At 31.7% G+C, this 17245-nt stretch overlaps 3 protein-coding genes across 5 annotated transcripts; all 3 read left to right on the forward strand.

Annotated features, from left to right (window-relative positions):
• Positions 1 to 1303: 1303 nt before the first annotated feature.
• On the forward strand, positions 1304 to 3265 carry LOC133690728 (malate dehydrogenase, cytoplasmic-like). Its single transcript, XM_062110993.1, has 7 exons — positions 1304 to 1346; positions 1597 to 1755; positions 1853 to 2028; positions 2113 to 2390; positions 2532 to 2661; positions 2765 to 2876; positions 3165 to 3265. The coding sequence occupies exons 1-7, from the start codon at positions 1304 to 1306 to the stop codon at positions 3263 to 3265; spliced, it is 999 nt and encodes a 332-aa protein (XP_061966977.1).
• A 2416-nt stretch (positions 3266 to 5681) lies between these two features.
• LOC133692302 (uncharacterized) lies at positions 5682 to 7575 on the forward strand. Its single transcript, XM_062113143.1, has 3 exons — positions 5682 to 5938; positions 6015 to 6288; positions 7240 to 7575. The coding sequence occupies exons 1-3, from the start codon at positions 5855 to 5857 to the stop codon at positions 7386 to 7388; spliced, it is 507 nt and encodes a 168-aa protein (XP_061969127.1). The 5' UTR covers positions 5682 to 5854; the 3' UTR covers positions 7389 to 7575.
• A 1324-nt stretch (positions 7576 to 8899) lies between these two features.
• On the forward strand, positions 8900 to 11817 carry LOC133692301 (uncharacterized). 3 transcript variants are annotated; one of them, XM_062113141.1, is made up of 4 exons: positions 8900 to 9075; positions 9515 to 9993; positions 10070 to 10343; positions 11480 to 11817. In XM_062113141.1, the coding sequence occupies exons 2-4, from the start codon at positions 9910 to 9912 to the stop codon at positions 11632 to 11634; spliced, it is 513 nt and encodes a 170-aa protein (XP_061969125.1). In that variant the 5' UTR covers positions 8900 to 9075; positions 9515 to 9909; the 3' UTR covers positions 11635 to 11817. The 3 variants fall into 3 exon arrangements, with proteins under 3 accessions (XP_061969125.1, XP_061969126.1, XP_061969124.1); XM_062113142.1 differs by having other exon boundaries at positions 9767 to 9993; XM_062113140.1 differs by having other exon boundaries at positions 8900 to 9993.
• The last annotated feature ends 5428 nt before the right edge of the window (positions 11818 to 17245 follow it).

Here is a 17245-nt window from a genome sequence, read left to right on the forward strand (position 1 = left end):
GAGAAAAAGAGAAAAGAGAGAGGAGAAGAAAAAAATATATTACATCAACATGAACTTCCTTACTAGGAAGGATGTGCCACTTCAAAGGCTACTAAGAAAGGTTCGAGCCCTATAGTTGCTTATATAATAGCTATTGGAGGCTTACATGATCGTTAACTTTAGGGTCCGTGGGATTAGTCGAGGTGCGCGAAAGCTGACCCGGACACCTATGTTAAACTAAAAAAAAAAAAGATAGTGTCCAAAAGCCACACATGGCAACTTTCTTCAGCCATATTTGTTTTAGTTTTAATTATGGTCTTTTAACACTTATTATTTTATATTAATAAAGTTTTATTTTATTTTTTTTAAATTTAGCTTTAATTAACCAAGCTCCAAAACTTTTTCTCGAGATTGTGAGGTCTCGGAACTAAAACAAACAACTAAATCAAGGGCCAAGCACCATGAAATTTTCACCAAAGTCAAAACCCAAATAAAGATAATATGAAAGAATCTAATAAAATAAAAGTTAGTTACACAAAAAAAGAAGAGAACACGAGTTCATCCCCTAACTATACAAATAAGTCCATGATGTTAGCAAAAACAAAAGAGAATGAATATTTATATGAGCTTTAAATTTGGCATTTCAAGCTCTATTTTTTTAAAAAATCAATGAAAATCAAGAGTCCACGCAAAATGTATGATCTGTTTTAATTTTTCTCTTAATATGGGTAAAGTTTTTCCAAATAAATGTCATAGTAATTTGATTTGTTATGTGAATGTTTCCTTTCTTGAGATTGGTGGATGCAAAACCGTAAGAAGTTGAATTTTTTTAAGGATGTAGTAGAGGCTGAGGTTTGTGCAGGGGGATAAAAAAAAACATGAAAAAAACTAGGAAAAACTAGTTTCTTACAAGACAAGGTTCATGTATAGATAGATTGTACTTAACCTCAGCTTCGCTTATATTGCACCACTTTGCTGGCTGATTTCTCAAAGTTATAAAATTAAATCACTCTTTTATTTATTTATTTTTATGTTTTACAGCCATACAGTATCCCCGGTCAATTTTGGCATTACAAAAAACTATATCAACTCCTTCCCTCTCGTCCAGGTAAGACGATCAACGAAAGACCAGGGAATATATACGAATTTTACTAGTCAAACCAAGGGTGTTAGAGAGATTGCAAAAGTACTGTTGCAATGCTTTGAATCTTAACCATCGAGAGATTCTTTGATCATATCCATATCAGTTTTCTCCACTTTTCCCTCTCAAGCACTTCGTTTTGTTTTCTGTTTGCTTGAGTGTTTTATCATTTGATCTGCAACAATGCCAAAGGATGCAGTCAGGATTTTGGTTACCGTAGCTGCAGGTAACCTTCCGATTTTATTAATCTTCTTTAATGTTGTCGAGAAAGATTTAGGGAGGAGAGAACAACATCAAAATCTTTCTTCATAATGTTCTTCTCATAATTTTCCTAATTCAGGTCCATTCTTACCAAAACAATCATGAATAAATTCTTAATGTTGTTTTTTTTATAGCCGAAAATTAGTTATGAAAACCAAATCGAGAGAATAAGAAACTTAAAGTTGAACTTCCGAATTATCAATTTTCCTGGACAGGGCAAATAGGCTATGCTCTTGCCCCAATGATTGCAAGAGGAATCATGTTAGGGCCAGATCAGCCCGTAATCCTGCACTTACTTGACATTCAACCTGTTGCCGAGTCCTTGAAAGGGGTGAGAATGGAACTAATAGATGCTGCCTTCCCTCTTCTCCAAGGTATAGCTCTTTGTTTTGAGGGTTAGTTTGATGTAGATTTCACCAGCTGCTGCCGTCAAATGCTTGGCATGAGTGTATTGCATTTGTGGTTCCATAGGTATTCTCGCTACAACGGATGTCAATGAAGCTTGTAAAGGTGTTAACATTGCTGTTATGGTCGGTGGTTTTCCCTGTAAGGAAGGAATGGAAAGGAGAGATGTGATGCATAAAAACGTACCAATCTTCAAGGCTCAAGCTTCAGCTTTAGAACAACACGCGGCTCCTGATTGCAATGTTAAAATAAGCAAGGAATTGACTTCAGTCAATTTGCTGGCATTGTAATCGAAAGGTGATGTCTTTTACTGCTTTTCTTTGCAGATCCTGGTGGTTGCCAATCCTGCAAACACTAATGCACTCACTTTGAAAGAATTCGCCCCTTCAATCCCAGTTAAGAATATCACATGTCTTACTAGACTAGACCATAATCGAGCCCTAACTCACATCTCCGAGAGGCTAAATGTTGACGTTAGAGATGTAGAGAATGTAATCATATGGGGAAATCATTCTTCAACCCAATATCCAGATGCCAATTATGCCATTGCCACCACCGACAGCGGAGAGAAGTCTGTCAGAGCACTTGTTGCTGATGATCATTGGTAGGCCGAAGTTCCTCGCCTGCCCTGTTCTCGTTTCGTCGAGGATGTATAAACTTTGTTGAAATACATGCTTTGAAATCATCCTATATTCGCATTCTACTCGATTACCTACAGGCGATATGTGGTCTAATGTTTTTACAGGATAGATTATGAGTACATCAATTCAGTGCGGGAACGTGGTGCTGAAATCATCAAAGCCCGGAAACTGTCAAGCGCATTGTCTGCTGCAAGTGCTGCTTGCGACCATGACTGGATTATTGGAACTGCCAAGGTAGATTCCTTGGACTAGTATATGGTGAAGTTGGGGCCTGTTTTTTATATTGCTGCCCATCAAATTAATTTCCTTTCTTCCTTTGTTTGCATTTTTAAATCAGGGAACTTGGGTTTCCATGGGAGTGTATTCTGATGGTTCTTATGGTATCCAACCTGACATCATCTACTCATTTCCTGTTACTTGCCAAAAAGGAGAATGGTCAATTGTGCAGGGTAAGTTCTGTATGCATCAATTGGCACAAGAATGGCTAGATTTTGGCAAGATTGGCAGATCGCTACGAAGATCTTAGCCTATATATATATATATATATTTATATTTTCAATAATAGCTCAAATTAGCTTGGATCTCCTGAGTTTTATAACACCATTTACCACTGTAATGTGGTTGCATAACTCAAACTCAGGCTACAGAAATCCTTGTCATTTCAGGCATGAGTGATGTTCAAAAGAATGTCAAGTCATTCTGTACTGATTGTTGAAACCTTATTCTTTTAATGGCAGGTCTCAAGATTAATGAGTTCTCAAGAGAGAAGATGGATACAAGTATGAAAGAACTAACTAGAGAAGAGTCATTGGCTTATTCATGTCTCAATCAAACATAAATGCACTCTTCTTTCTGTATTTGTTTTTGCTGTTTTACCATGTTTTTTTATTTAAATTATTTTTTTATTTTTAAATCATTAATATTAAAAATAAATTTTAAAAAATAATCACTACACTTATCAATTATTTTTTTTCAGCGAAACGAAGTTTGTAATTCATTTATAATAATCAAGCTGCTTATTATTCCCGTGGGTGCTGTGGTGTACAGTGAAACAAATTGCTGCGTCCTCATGAATCACCAAAATTTTCTAGGTGTTGGGTCAAATGATAAGTGAATTTTTTCTCCAAGAAAAGCATGTGAAAAAAAAAAGAATATAATAAGATATAGATAGTATGAAGTAAATGGCTCAATTCAAACAAGTCTGTAATACATCTTTACATTTTTAATTATATCTATTATGTTTTTGTATAATATCTATATTTTAATATGTTTTTTCATCAAGTTTTTCCATTTAATTTGACGAAATTATGTTTTTCATTTCAACACTTCCTTGAATTATATAAGTGTAGATGATTCAATTTACCGTTGTATAATTGGATATGTTTTTTAATATGTATTTATATGTTTAATTGTGTCTTTATTCTTTTATATATGTTATCTATTTCTTCAATATGTGTTTTAAAAATGTAACTGCTATATCTTAATTTAGATAAAAGAGATTTGTTTTAAAATATATTTTAAAAAATTAGATACTAAAAAATATATATAGAAGTAAAAATATAAAAAATATTAATAATTAATTTATTTATATAAGTATTTATATGGTTTAAAACTCACAGTCAAATTTATATTTTTTATGTAGAAGCGAGTTAGAAGGTGGTTAATACATGTTGACAGATTGAGCCATGAACCTTCTTAGTCTAAGGGGGTGTTTAGACATATTTTTTAAATTATTTTTTGCTATGAAATATATTAAAATAATATATATATATATATATAAATTATTTTTAATAACATCACATAAAAAAATATGGAAACATAAAAAAAATTTATTTAAAATAAATAAAAAAATATCTATTTTTTAAAAAAATTTAAAATACAAAAATAAACAAATTTTTAATCTGTAGGATTGTAAATAAAATAGCATAAGACTAGTTATTGAACCTTTGCTTTGTCATGGGAAGATAAGTTTCATTTTTAATACCAAAAAAAAAGAAAGAAATATGCATGTTTTTTCAATACATTTTTTTTTACATAAAAATCTAATTTTTAAATTAAAAAGTTGATACATATATTAAATTAAATAAAACAAGAATACTTTAAGCTAATAAATAAATAAATAAAGTAGTAAACTAAAGATTAAGCTAGAAAAATTAAAAGATAAATATAAATCAAGAAATTTAATTTTATAACACGGATGATATACCTCATAGTCTATAATAATTTTTTTTTTTGAGCTAATTTTTTATTTAATAAAAAAATAAAAAAAGACATGCTTAAAAATAATTGATAAAAATCAAGAAAAAAAATTTAAGTAATGCTAAAAAAAATGCCTCTTAATATCATATAAAAATATTGAGATTTTATTTGAAACTAAATGGAAAATAAATTGTATAAAGTTAAAAAGGAATCATCATAAAAATTTGTTAAAAAGTGTAAAAAAAAAACCAATAAAATATTTCAATAAGAAATCACCATTAAAAAATGAAATTTATAAAAAAAATAAAAGGATGAAAAACAATAAATAAATAAATAAACTTAAACACGTGAGCCTAATCTAAATGGCCCAACAAATCTAAACTTAAAAAAGCTTAAATGAGTGGGACTTTTAGCCTAAGCTTGAGTGCATAAACTGTTTTTTTTTTTTAAAGAAAAAAAAGTTCTTAAGGGGTAGATGACCTTTTATCAATTCAAAAAGTTTTTAAAAAGAAAAATAAACACGTGATGCATTGCCTATTTTTTTCTAAATTTTAGATATTATAGGGATTAAAAAATTGATGGTGATATTATTTTTACTAGAAAACTTATTTTTAACCTAAAAATTAACGTCAAACACTATATATATATATATATATATATATATATATATATATATATATATATAAACTCATAAATGATTTTAAATAATCAAAAAATTAGTTGAGAAATCCAAAATCAAATTGAACAAAAAAGTCTTTTTAAAATACTTTTGACATCCAAAAATATTGTATTTTTTCTATATGTTTACTATTTTTTAATAATAATAATAATAATAAGTCTTTGTGTGTGTTTGAGATGGTAATGTACAGTATTTTTACTTGAAGCTATATCAAAATAAATATATTTTTATTTTTATTTTTATTTAATATAATCATATCAAAACATTAAAAAATACTAAAAAAACAATCATTTATTATTTTTTCAAATATACTTTTAAAAAAGTATCCAAAAACATAAACAAAGTGATCCCAAGCCCAATCTGTTTGTGTTATTAATCTTCAAAACACTCTAAATCCCGAAACCCCAAGCTAATTTCTCCCACACGGACAGTCTTGCACATGACTGGTCCTCCACCCGCTTGAGCAAACACTGCATAGCCTCCACCGACTAAATTCTCAAACCCTAAACCAGGGCTTTTACATATTCTCTTATAACCCTCCCCCAAAAAATGGACGAAGGAATGCAGCAATTCCAACAAAGCTTAATCGAGCTCGAAAACGAAGCCGAGCATCTCCTATTAGCTCGAAATCAGGTACACTTTAAAACTTTTAAAAAATATCTTTGCAAATTATCCTTTCCAAGAATTCGCTTTGTTTTATTTTTATCAGGTGATTGAAAATGATAAAGAGAGGAACGGAAACAGAGAAGCATTGACAGCTTTAAGGAAGAGAGCCAAGACTACAAAAACGAGCATAAAGTTTCCTTTTGAGTCGATAATGAAGGATATTGGGAAGCCGGGATCAAGGACTGCTCCTTTAGTGAAAGAAATTTGTGGGACTTGTGGTAATCATGACGAGAAAGAGAAAACTTGGATGATGTTTCCAGGAAGTGATGTTTTTGCTTGCATTCCATTTCATGCTGCTCACACTATCTTGGATAAAGGTATTATTTTTTTAGTTTTTTTAATTAGAAAATACTGGGTTTTGATTGCAAGAGAATTACATGTTTATGATGGGTTTTAATTTGATGATTTGTCAATGTAGTGGAATTATTAATCGTTTGGTTTAACGCGTGCAATATGTTTTGGACGTTAAGTTTAAGGTTATTACATACCCCAGTAAAACTTGTTTTATCAAGTTTTTCGTTGGTTTAGTGCTTTTTATTTGTGCTCTTGTCTGATAAATTAGAGGTGCGAATAATTAAGTGGGTTTTCCTTGTCTTCTGGTTCTGTTTCTCTGCCGAGGACACGAGGGACTTTAGAAACATATGGTTTGCTTGACATTTAAATTGGATGTAGAAGACACTTGGGAGATCTTATTTTTTTGAGAACCTCGTATTTGAAGGTCTTATGTTGCCTATTCTCAATGAGGACTGATATGGTTTGTCCTATTGGGCCAAAAGATAGGGCATTTTTCTGTTTCCGGAGTTAGTAGATTGAGAGTGAATTTATGCATTGCACCAATGCTCCTAGCTTGTTTTAGAACTTTGAACCCTATTTCAAGGAGGAACTATTGCTTCGTGAGAAAAGGTTTATATGTAGACATTTGATCTGATATTTATATGATTTTCCTTGTTCTTGAAAAACATGTATAATGTACTTGGACAAGTATGATTTGTGAAGTGTTCATCATGTGATGCTCTGCATAATGTGATGTTCACTTGATTTGAGTTTTTTTCTCCATTGAGAGAGAATATGCAAATTGTTGCAAGGTGTCTCAATAAACTATTATTTTCAGTTTTTGTGTTTCATGGAGAAATTCCGTTGAAAACATGTTATGGTTAGCCTCATGCTTGGAACATGATTGATCATTGATATAGACTTTTACTGTACTATATTTTTCTTTTGGCAAATGTCAATGACAATTCCTTAATCTTGTGTTTGCTGTGACACAGATCAAGAACGGCTTGAATATGAAGCAAAAAAACTGCAAAGCTATGTAAAGGAAAAGACCCTTCTAATTTCAGAAAAAGGTGTGCTTGCTGACATGATTAGCCCGGGTGTGCTTAGGTCCTTAGTAACCTTAACAGACAAACCAAAGTAAACTAGGCTTGTAAACTTAACCTTACCTGTTCAATAATTGTTTTGCAAATGCTTTGTGTTACCTTCCTCGTTTACTTTTCCATGTTCAGTTTCAACTCGGACAAGGATTGAGCTTTATTTCAAATTATGTGCCATTATTTGTAGTGTTCATATTTAGCTTCAGTTAAATGGTATGGTGGCTTCCAGAATTGCTTTCTTCTGAGTATTGTATCATGCTAGGCCACCAACTGCCGCATTCATCTTAATATCTTTGATGGTCCAGCTGGGAATATGCAAATGTACATTTCATCCTAATTTCATTCGACTTGATTTCTGTAATCAAGTAAATTATGAACATATTATATGCTTCAACACATGGACTCTTAAAAAGAAAAATGAATGGTGTATTTTTGTTGATATCTTTTTAAAGCTTGAGTGCATGCAACTTCAGTTTTAAAATGTTAGAGAAATAAAAATGGGTTCGCTTGTTTTGCAATGGGTGTTCCCCTCAGCTTCCCCCCTCTCTTCTATCTGAAAACTTGGCATGCGTAAGTGCAGATATTGCATCATGATAGTTTAGGAAAAAACTCTTTTTCTGGTTTGGTCACTGAAGACGATACTTAATAGTTCTGATATGAACTCGGATAACATTATTGTTGATCTATAATGGCTGTGATGATGCCCCCATATAGCGCTCTGTTAAATCTATAATTGTTCCTCCTATATGACAGATAACGGGACCAAGTTTTGATGTTTTTTTTTTCTTTTTTTTTTAACTCATGTTTTTCAATTTTATTGTCTGAAATTTGATTTAATTGAATATTAGGCTATGTAATTTATTGGATTTTTCACTTGTTTTAAACATAACTTGGTTATCTCAGGTTTTCTATATTTTTTTTTATTGAATTTAACTTTTTTAAAAGATTTTTTAAAATTAAATTAGATTGATTGCCCCATATTTATTTTTTTAAGCTCATGTTTATTTATTTTAATTTTTCAATATTTTATTTATTTAAAGATTGGATTCTTTTTATGATTTCTATATAGTTTTTCACTTATTTAAAAAATTACAAGAGTTATCTTATATCTTTCTATTTATTCTTCATTGTTATTTTAATCATGATATTAAATTGAGGGTCAACGAATTTAGTCAGGTAAATTACCCAAATCTTGAATTTATATATATATTTTTCAAATCATTTTAGATTTGATGGAGTTATTTTTTTAGATTTTTTAAATGAATTTTTTTTATCCATATTTTTTTTAATTTGAATTTTATATTGTTATCGTTTACTCATGTTTTAAATAAAGAGTTTTCACAAGTTAAATATAATTTATTGTGGTTAATTTAATATATTAGCTTTTTAATATTTTCTTTTAAAATACAATTTATTATATCACCATGTCAATGTTTTAAATTTTTTATATCCATTATAAAAATTATAAATTCAAACCTGATATAATAAATAAATTTTAAAAAATTATTTTAATACATTTTAAAATAAAAAAATTACACTACCCCAGTTAGAGCCACTAGACCCTACCTAGAAATGTTATCAGCTCAACATGACCCAAAATCAATTAAAATCTGACGGCTAGGATTAGCTTTCCGATACATAAATAAAAACCAGGGCATGCCGCCTCATAGTAATAAGCCTTCGAGGAGAAGAGAGGGAGCCGTCTTCAGACATCTTGTGCCACAACAATGGGTGAGCAAGCATTCCTCTCCTTCCAAAAACACACTTAGATTCTGCTTTGTATCGACCCCTTTTCATGTTTCAGTCTTTAACGCTGTGTTGTTTCTGGGATGATCTTATTTGTTTATTTTGGTTAGAAAATGAGCTTGATTTTTTTAGCATGCAATTTGATGAACTTGATCTTTTTGATGATATTATCGAACTACGTGATTGATGGGGTTTAGTTAACTTGTTAAACCATGTCGAAAACAGAATGTTTTAGACTGGGTTTGTGATTCAATCACTGATTTTTTCGTGTACTTGATATATGAAATGACCTCATTAAGTGGCGTTGCTTTTGTTTGTTTTCCGTGTCGGCATTTTTTTGGAGACTACTAGACGGAGAATAGAAACGCGGGGTTTGGTTATAATTTGTGATTTTTGAATTAATGATGAGTGTGGTGATGTATAGGGGCTTACAAGTATGTTTCGGAGCTATGGTAGTTTCATAATCTTCATCAATCAAAGGTAGCTTTTATATGTCATTTGAGATTTAACATGCAAAGTTTCAAGCATGAGGCTAACCGTAACATGTTTTCAACGGAATTTCTCCATGAAGCACAAAAACTGAAAATAATAGTTTATTGAGACACCTTGCAACAATTTGCATATTCTCTCTCAATGGAGAAAAAAAATCAAATCAAGTGAATATCAAATTATGCAGAGCATCACATGATGAACACTTTACAAATCAAGTAGAAAAAAAAAGGGAAAAAAAACTCACCTGGGAATGCATAGCCTCCACCGAGTAAATTCTCAAACCCTAAACCAGTGCCTTTACATACTCTCTTATAACCCCCCAAAAAAATGGACGAAGGAATGCAGCAATTTCAACAAAGCTTAATCGAGCTCGAAAACGAAGCTGAGCATCTCCTATTAGCTCGAAATCAGGTACACTTTAAAACCTTTAAAAAATATCTTTGCAAATTATCCTTTCCAAGAATTCACTTTGTTTTATTTTTATCAGGTGATTGAAAATGATAAAGAGAGGAACGGAAACAGAGAAGCATTGACAGCTTTAAGGAAGAGAGCCAAGACTACAAAAACGAGCATAAAGTTTCCTTTTGAGTCGATAATGAAGGATATTGGGAAGCCGGGATCAAGGACTGCTCCTTTGGTGAAAGAAATTTGTGGGACTTGTGGTAATCATGACGAGAAAGAGAAAACTTGGATGATGTTTCCAGGAAGTGATGTTTTTGCTTGCATTCCATTTCATGCTGCTCACACTATCTTGGATAAAGGTATTATTTTTTTAGTTTTTTTAATTAGAAAATACTGGGTTTTGATTGCAAGAGAATTACATGTTTATGATGGGTTTTAATTTGATGATTTGTCAATGTAGTGGAATTATTAATCGTGTTGGTTTAATGCGTGCAATATGTTTTGGAAGTTAAGTATAAGGTCATTACGTACCCCAGTAAAACTTGTTTTATCAAGTTTTTCGTTGGTTTAGTGTTTTTTATTTGTGCTCTTGTCTGATAAATTAGAGGTGAGAATAATGAAGTGGGTTTTCTTTGTCTTCTGGTTCTGTTTCTCTGCCGAGAACACGAGGGGCTTTAGAAACATATGGTTTGCTTGACATTTAAATTGGATGTAGAAGACACTTGGGAGATCTTATTTTTTTGAGAACCTCGTATTTGAAGGTCTTATGTTGCCTATTCTCAATGAGGACTGATATGGTTTGTCCTATTGGGCCACAAGATAGGGCATTTTTCTGTTTCCGGAGTTAGTAGATTGAGAGTGAATTTATGCATTGCACCAATGCTCCTAGCTTGTATTAGAACTTTGAACCCTATTTCAAGGAGGAACTATTGCTTCATGAGAAAAGGTTTATATGTTGACATTTGATCTGATATTTATATGATTTTCGTTGTTCTTGAAAAACACGTATGTTGTACTTGGACAAGTGTGATTTGTGAAGTGTTCATCATGTGATGCTCTGCATAAGATTGCTTATCTTCACTAGATTAAACTACTTGATTTGTGAAGTGTTCGTTCTGCATAATGTGGATGGCTTATCTTCACTAGATAAAAACTACTACCCCAAGTGAGTGTCCCCCCCCCCCCCCTTTTTTTTTTTTTCTATTTTGAGAGAGAATATGCAAATTGTTGCAAGGTGTCTCAACAAACTATTTTTATCAGTTTTTTGTGCTTCATGGAGAAATTATGTTGAAAACATGTTATGGTTAGCCTCATGCCTGGAACTTTGCATGTTAAATCTCAAATGACATATAAAAGCTACCTTCGATTGATGAAGATTATGAAACTACGATTCCTGGAACATGATTGATCATTGATATAGACTCTTACTGTACTATATTTTTCTTTCAGCAAATTTCAATGACAATTCCTTAATCTTGTGTTTGCTGTGGCGCAGATCAAGAACGGCTTGAATATGAAGCAAAAAAACTGCAAAGCTATGTAAAGGAAAAGACCCTTCTAATTTCAGAAAAAGGTGTGCTTGCTGACATGATTAGCCCGGGTGTGCTTAGGTCCTTAGTAAACCTTAACAGACAAACCAAAGTAAACTAGGCTTGTAAACTTAACCTTACCTGTTCAACAATGGTTTTGCAAATGCTGTGTGATAGCTCTCTCGTTTATCTTTCCATGTTCAGTTTCAACTCGGACAAGGATTGAGCTTTATTTCAAGTTATGTGCCGTTATTTGGAGTGTTCATATTTAGCTTCAGTTAAAATGGTATGGTGGCTTCCAGAATTGGTTTCTTCTGAGTATTGTATCTTGCTAGGCCACCAACTGCTGCATTCATCTTAATATTGGATTAGATCTTGATGGTCCAGCTGGGAATATGCCGTTGTATATTTCATCCTAATTTCATTCTACTTCATTTCAAGTAAATTATGAACATATTATATGCTTCAACATATGGACTTTTACAAATGCGTGGTGTATTGTTGTTGATTCCTTTTTAAAGCTTGAGTTCATGCATCCAACTTCAGTTTTAAAATGTTAGAGAAATTAAAATGGTCGCTTGTTTTGCACTCGGGTCCCCGTGCAGATATTGCATCATGATAGTTTAGGAAAAAACTATTTTTTCTGGTTTGGTCACTGAAGACGATACTTAATAGTTCTGATATTGAACACGTAATAACATTTTTGTTGATCGATAATGGCTGTGATGATGCCCCCATATAGCTTATGTTAATCTATAAATGTTCCTCCTATAAGATAGATAACGGCACCAAGCTATGGTGTTTATTTTTCTGGAGTTGCTTTGATACCCAATAGGGTCATTGCCTGGTTCAGTGACAAAAGGATTGGTGAGAATAAAACTTGAAAGCAGCCAATTGCAGGATAAAACTCTCCCTTATTTCTCCCTCCGAAGGAACATCTTGTTAATTGCTTGTCATCCTATTATTATCACCCTGTTTGGGGTTAAAATTTATTTATTTTCACTTTAAATTTTTAAAAATAAAAAATATTATTTTAATAAATTTCTAGAAAAACCAATTTAAAAACTAACTTCTACTGTAATTGTAATTTTAAATACTTGCTACGCGAATTGGATGTCAGAAAAGAAAGGTGTCAGGTTTGGGACCATATGACTTTTAAGACTTCACATGGTCTCCGCGCAGCTGTACGAAAATTGGTAACCCCCTTGTTTCCCTTCTTCTCTCTCTCTCTCTCTCTCTCTCTCTCTCTTTTGTCTCTTCTCATCTAGTACATTGACATGACCCTGACTTATCAACAACGAAGTACTGTACAAATCTGTGCCAACCTCTTCCCCTGACATCTTGATTATTCAGCTTTAGTTTGAAACTTAATGACGACAGTTTGGTTTTGGGGATAAATGTTAGCATCTATCTCTTCCTTTGTGCCTTGCCTCGAGGGCTTCCGGGATAGAAATCTTGAACTTCCAAGGACAGAGATGCAGTTCCAGTCTTGAGAGCAGGTGTGGCATCCGCCTGATTTAATGATATCTTCGAGTTTTCCTCCCATAATTCCATTTTCCATTTTAGGATGGAACCTAACTGGATATTGGTGAACTTTTGTGGGATCATATGTTAGTGTATATATTCGATTAATTACATGTCATACCGATTTTATTTATGTAAAAAATAAATTTATTATCAATAAAGATATTTTGTTTAATATTTATTTTTGTATAATTAATAAATTTAGAATAAAAATAAATTTATTAGGAAAAAAATGTGTTGCAAATTAAATTATGAAGTTGCTCTTATTATAAAGATTTATATTACCTCTAATCATTGTTTCTAAGATATGTTTTGGTTACCATCTCGGAAAAGAAGAGACGAAGATAATAGTGATAGAAGGGATAAATTTAAAATTATTATTTTCCCTACATTTATATAAATGTTTTGAAAAACCCAGCTTTTTATCACTTATTAAAATCTCATGTTCGTTAATTGCCCATGTATTCACGTAAACATAATTTAGAACTATATTGATCTCATTCTTATTTCGTAGATAATGGGATAAGCATGAAATTCTTAGTCAAATAGTTGGTATGCTATCGATTATCATTAAAAAAAAATAATTGGTCTGATAAACTAATTACCAGTCATCAACCTAATGAATATAGCAACCTTTCCTACCGTGACACCGTTTTACATGTACAAGCTGTGAATTCATGCCCAGAGACAGCAAAAGTAAGAAGATTCGTAGGAGTTATATATGCTTCTGTTTGTTTGCTTTGTACTGGCAGGGAACGGGTTCAGTTGTCCTTAACAGGAAATTTGGATTCATTACATAGCAGGCAAGCACAATTACAATATCATAAGTAAAACATGATTGCTGGTTAATCTCATGGATGGTGCTTGCATCTAGCTTTTAAAGAATACAACTGTGGTTCCTGGTAAGCCTCTATTGCTTCCCTTAATTACCCATGCTGGGACGAAGTTGTCTCATATATGATGCTGCTGGTTACAGTGACAGAACGAAACTAATTTCTCTTCTTTTTTATTATTAAAAGAAGTGGTGATTTGTGTTAGCATAAACGCTAACATTGTCTTTTTTTAGATAATGATAGCACACGTTGCTCTCATTTGTCCTCTTGGTTTAAGTTTAGAAAGATCATCCATGCCCAAACCGACAAAAAAAAACTTCCTTCTCAGTCTCCACATGGATTTGAATAATAAATGATAAAGAGTAATCCTCCTTTCATCACCTGAGTGAGAAATATAAGGATGTTATATATTGTAGATTATTTTTCGTTCATTTCTTGGTGTTTGAAGGGTTTTAAGACATTTGACGCAGAAGTCTTGGACAACATAACGTCCATTTTGTTGAACAGGCCAGCAAGTCTACTAGACTCCATAGCTTTCTGCAGAGATATTAACCTGAAATTACAGAAAACAAATTGCCAAATTAGCTAGAAAGAAACGAGAGGAGCAATTAGGATCTGAAAAGCGGTCATGGATGACATATGTGGATCTTCAGAAGGACAGCAAATGGATATAATGTGAAAATCTTAAAAGTTTTGATTTTTTTTTCTAAAATTAGCATAGTAACCTAAAAATTTTAGTTGAATAACACAACTTGAAAAAGTTTTAGTAAATTAACATATTTTTACCTTGTCGCGCTTCTAAAACACGACATTTACTAAATATCGCTTTTTCTAAATGCGGCAAGATAATTATTGGGTTTTAGAAATACGATAACTTAACAAATCGCGTTTCAAAAGTGTGACATATCAAGGAATTTAAATCCCGTCCTAGATCAAAGAACATAGACAAACACAACTTCTCTCTCTCTAAAAATCAATGTCCACAACCCTCCTCTCTCTAAAAAAACCCACCAATCACTGGTTTTTTTGCCTTTAATTAAAACACCAAAAACTTGAACTCGTCTTAGTCTCCAAGCATCCTATGATATATATTTTCCTCTTGAAGATCCGCCGCTTTCTCCACTCCAACACTTTCTAGTGCTACCGGCAAGTTAAACATACTGGATTTCTATTAAATATATGGGTTTGATATTTAATTTGTGTATGGTTTAGTTGAAATAAAATTATTGTTTAGGGTTTAGATTGAATTTAAATTTTTTTAATTAATAATAAATTAGTTATGAAAATGTAGTTCATCCTATCCATCTTACATTTAACCTTTCTATGAAAATGGTAAAGATATTATATCTTGATTTGAAATTTCTTAAGGAGATTATTGAAAAGAATATGTGTTTACAATCATTTATACACAACATTTGCAACACACATTTCTTTCAGTTTATTGCTTGACTAATGCATTTTTTTTTATTGCAAGGTCATTGTAAAATAAAAGTTAAGAAGAAACCTAGAACCTCAATTTCAAGTTCTTCTAATAAGAGGAAACATGGTAACTCATCCCTTAAATAGACTCAAGTCCAAACCTCTAAGACTCAAATGATAAAAGAAAAGGGCAAATTGGATGGCTCATCTAAATCAGCAACTCAGTCTAGAAAAACTAATCGCTTCACTTTTCTCAATGCTGAGATGGCTTACAGAAACAACTTCTCTAAGAAGAATGTACTGGTTGAAAGTGAAGTTTTGGTAAGTGATCTTTCTGACTTCATATTTGCGTTTATAGAAGACATCTTTATGAAAAGACAGTGGGATAAACTAAATAAAGAAGCACCTACTCCACTTGTTGAACTAGTTAGGGAGTTTTATACCAACCGTGATCTTTCAATCTTGATGACCACTCTATTACTTTCATTATTAGAGGTCAAACTCTTGAGTTTTTTTTTTATTGTCGTTATAAAGTTATATGAGCTACCTGAAATTATAGATCCTAGCCTTTCCTATAAAGGAATAAGAGCCCTTTTCAAAACTTAGATGGGTGATCTTTTTTTTGGCTCTACATGACCAAAATGATCTACCAAAGCACATGGACTACTTATGAACACTACGTTACCTTTTTACATGTTGTTAGCAAAAAAATGTACTAACAAACCTCTGGTATATTGCAAGACATATTGAGCTGACAATTAAGAAAGCTCAATTTATGTATGTTATGCGACTGATGTTCTTATCGACCTAGCCACTCACTTTATCGATGTCATACGAAAAGTTACAATTGAGAAGAAAATGAGTCTACCTTTAAGAGGGTTGATAACAAGGATAGGAATCACGATGAAAATATCCTTGCATGACAGTGAGCTAACAATCAAGATGTGTGGAATGATATCAGCTATAACTGTTATCAAATATAAAGTTGTGGTTAGTAAAAAAAAGGTTAAATCTTCAACAATCTACCTCCTCTCAACAACCCTCTACTCTCTCTTATAACAGAATAATTACTAGTATTAGCAAACAAGTTTGATAGTTTTACTGGTAAATGAGAAAAAATAATTGATACAGTTGATAAGTTGCTAACATGTATGCAATCAAATATTATATATGTTAATGACAGATTTGTTTAACTCAACTTATATGTTAAACAAGCATCAATTTATTATTGGTGAATATAAGAAATAAGATTGGTGAGAAAACAAATGGGAGACAAGGATTCAGGATGCATGCAAGGGAGATGAAGCAAGCTACGCAACCAACCAAGTTAGCAGTTCGCCTCGTCAGATTTTTTTTGTTCTAGAATTTTACTTATTTTTAATTAGTAATGAATATCACATATTTAATATTCTAGTTTATAATAACTAGGATATTTTTTTTAAGCATAGAAACCTTTATGTTGAATATTTGATACACTTTGAACTTGATGCATATAGTTGCATAACAATATCTAATGTATAATAGTTTTTGAACATATTATAAACTGTTAGGATGCAACATATTGCATGAATTATTCTTTTAGGATGTTATGAATTTTTTGCATGAAACATGTTAGGAACTGTTAGGATGTTATTGCATAAATATTGTTAATTATTCTTATGCTACATAACATAGTTTCAATTGTACTTGCAAGTATATTTTAATAAAGTATCTATTTATAATTGAACTATCTGAACTACTTGCATACTAATTCAAAATTATTATGTTTTGTCAAAAATCAACCAAATAAGGAGATTGTAAATGTCAAAATACTGGCTTTGATTAGTAAAGGGTTATTTGCGTTGTTAAAAGATGAATTTGTTTAGAGTGATAGTTTATCCAAATTAGATAATGAATTAATCTAGTTTATCTTCTAGGATATTAAATTATTATTTTTGTAATTATCTAGTTGGTTTG

This window comes from Populus nigra, chromosome 4, assembly GCF_951802175.1.
Source record: "Populus nigra chromosome 4, ddPopNigr1.1, whole genome shotgun sequence".
Lineage (NCBI taxonomy): Eukaryota > Viridiplantae > Streptophyta > Magnoliopsida > Malpighiales > Salicaceae > Populus > Populus nigra.

Coding starts and splice junctions, on each gene's coding strand:
- LOC133692301 (XM_062113140.1), top strand. CDS start 9,910: ATGGACGAAGGAATGCAGCAATTTCAACAAAGCTTAATCGAGCTCGAA. Junction 9,994..10,069: donor TCCTATTAGCTCGAAATCAG/GTACACTTTAAA, acceptor TATTTTTATCAG/GTGATTGAAAATGATAAAGA. Junction 10,344..11,479: donor TCACACTATCTTGGATAAAG/GTATTATTTTTT, acceptor GCTGTGGCGCAG/ATCAAGAACGGCTTGAATAT.
- LOC133692302 (XM_062113143.1), top strand. CDS start 5,855: ATGGACGAAGGAATGCAGCAATTCCAACAAAGCTTAATCGAGCTCGAA. Junction 5,939..6,014: donor TCCTATTAGCTCGAAATCAG/GTACACTTTAAA, acceptor TATTTTTATCAG/GTGATTGAAAATGATAAAGA. Junction 6,289..7,239: donor TCACACTATCTTGGATAAAG/GTATTATTTTTT, acceptor GCTGTGACACAG/ATCAAGAACGGCTTGAATAT.
- LOC133690728 (XM_062110993.1), top strand. CDS start 1,304: ATGCCAAAGGATGCAGTCAGGATTTTGGTTACCGTAGCTGCAG. Junction 1,756..1,852: donor TGCCTTCCCTCTTCTCCAAG/GTATAGCTCTTT, acceptor GTGGTTCCATAG/GTATTCTCGCTACAACGGAT. Junction 2,029..2,112: donor ACGCGGCTCCTGATTGCAAT/GTTAAAATAAGC, acceptor TTTTCTTTGCAG/ATCCTGGTGGTTGCCAATCC.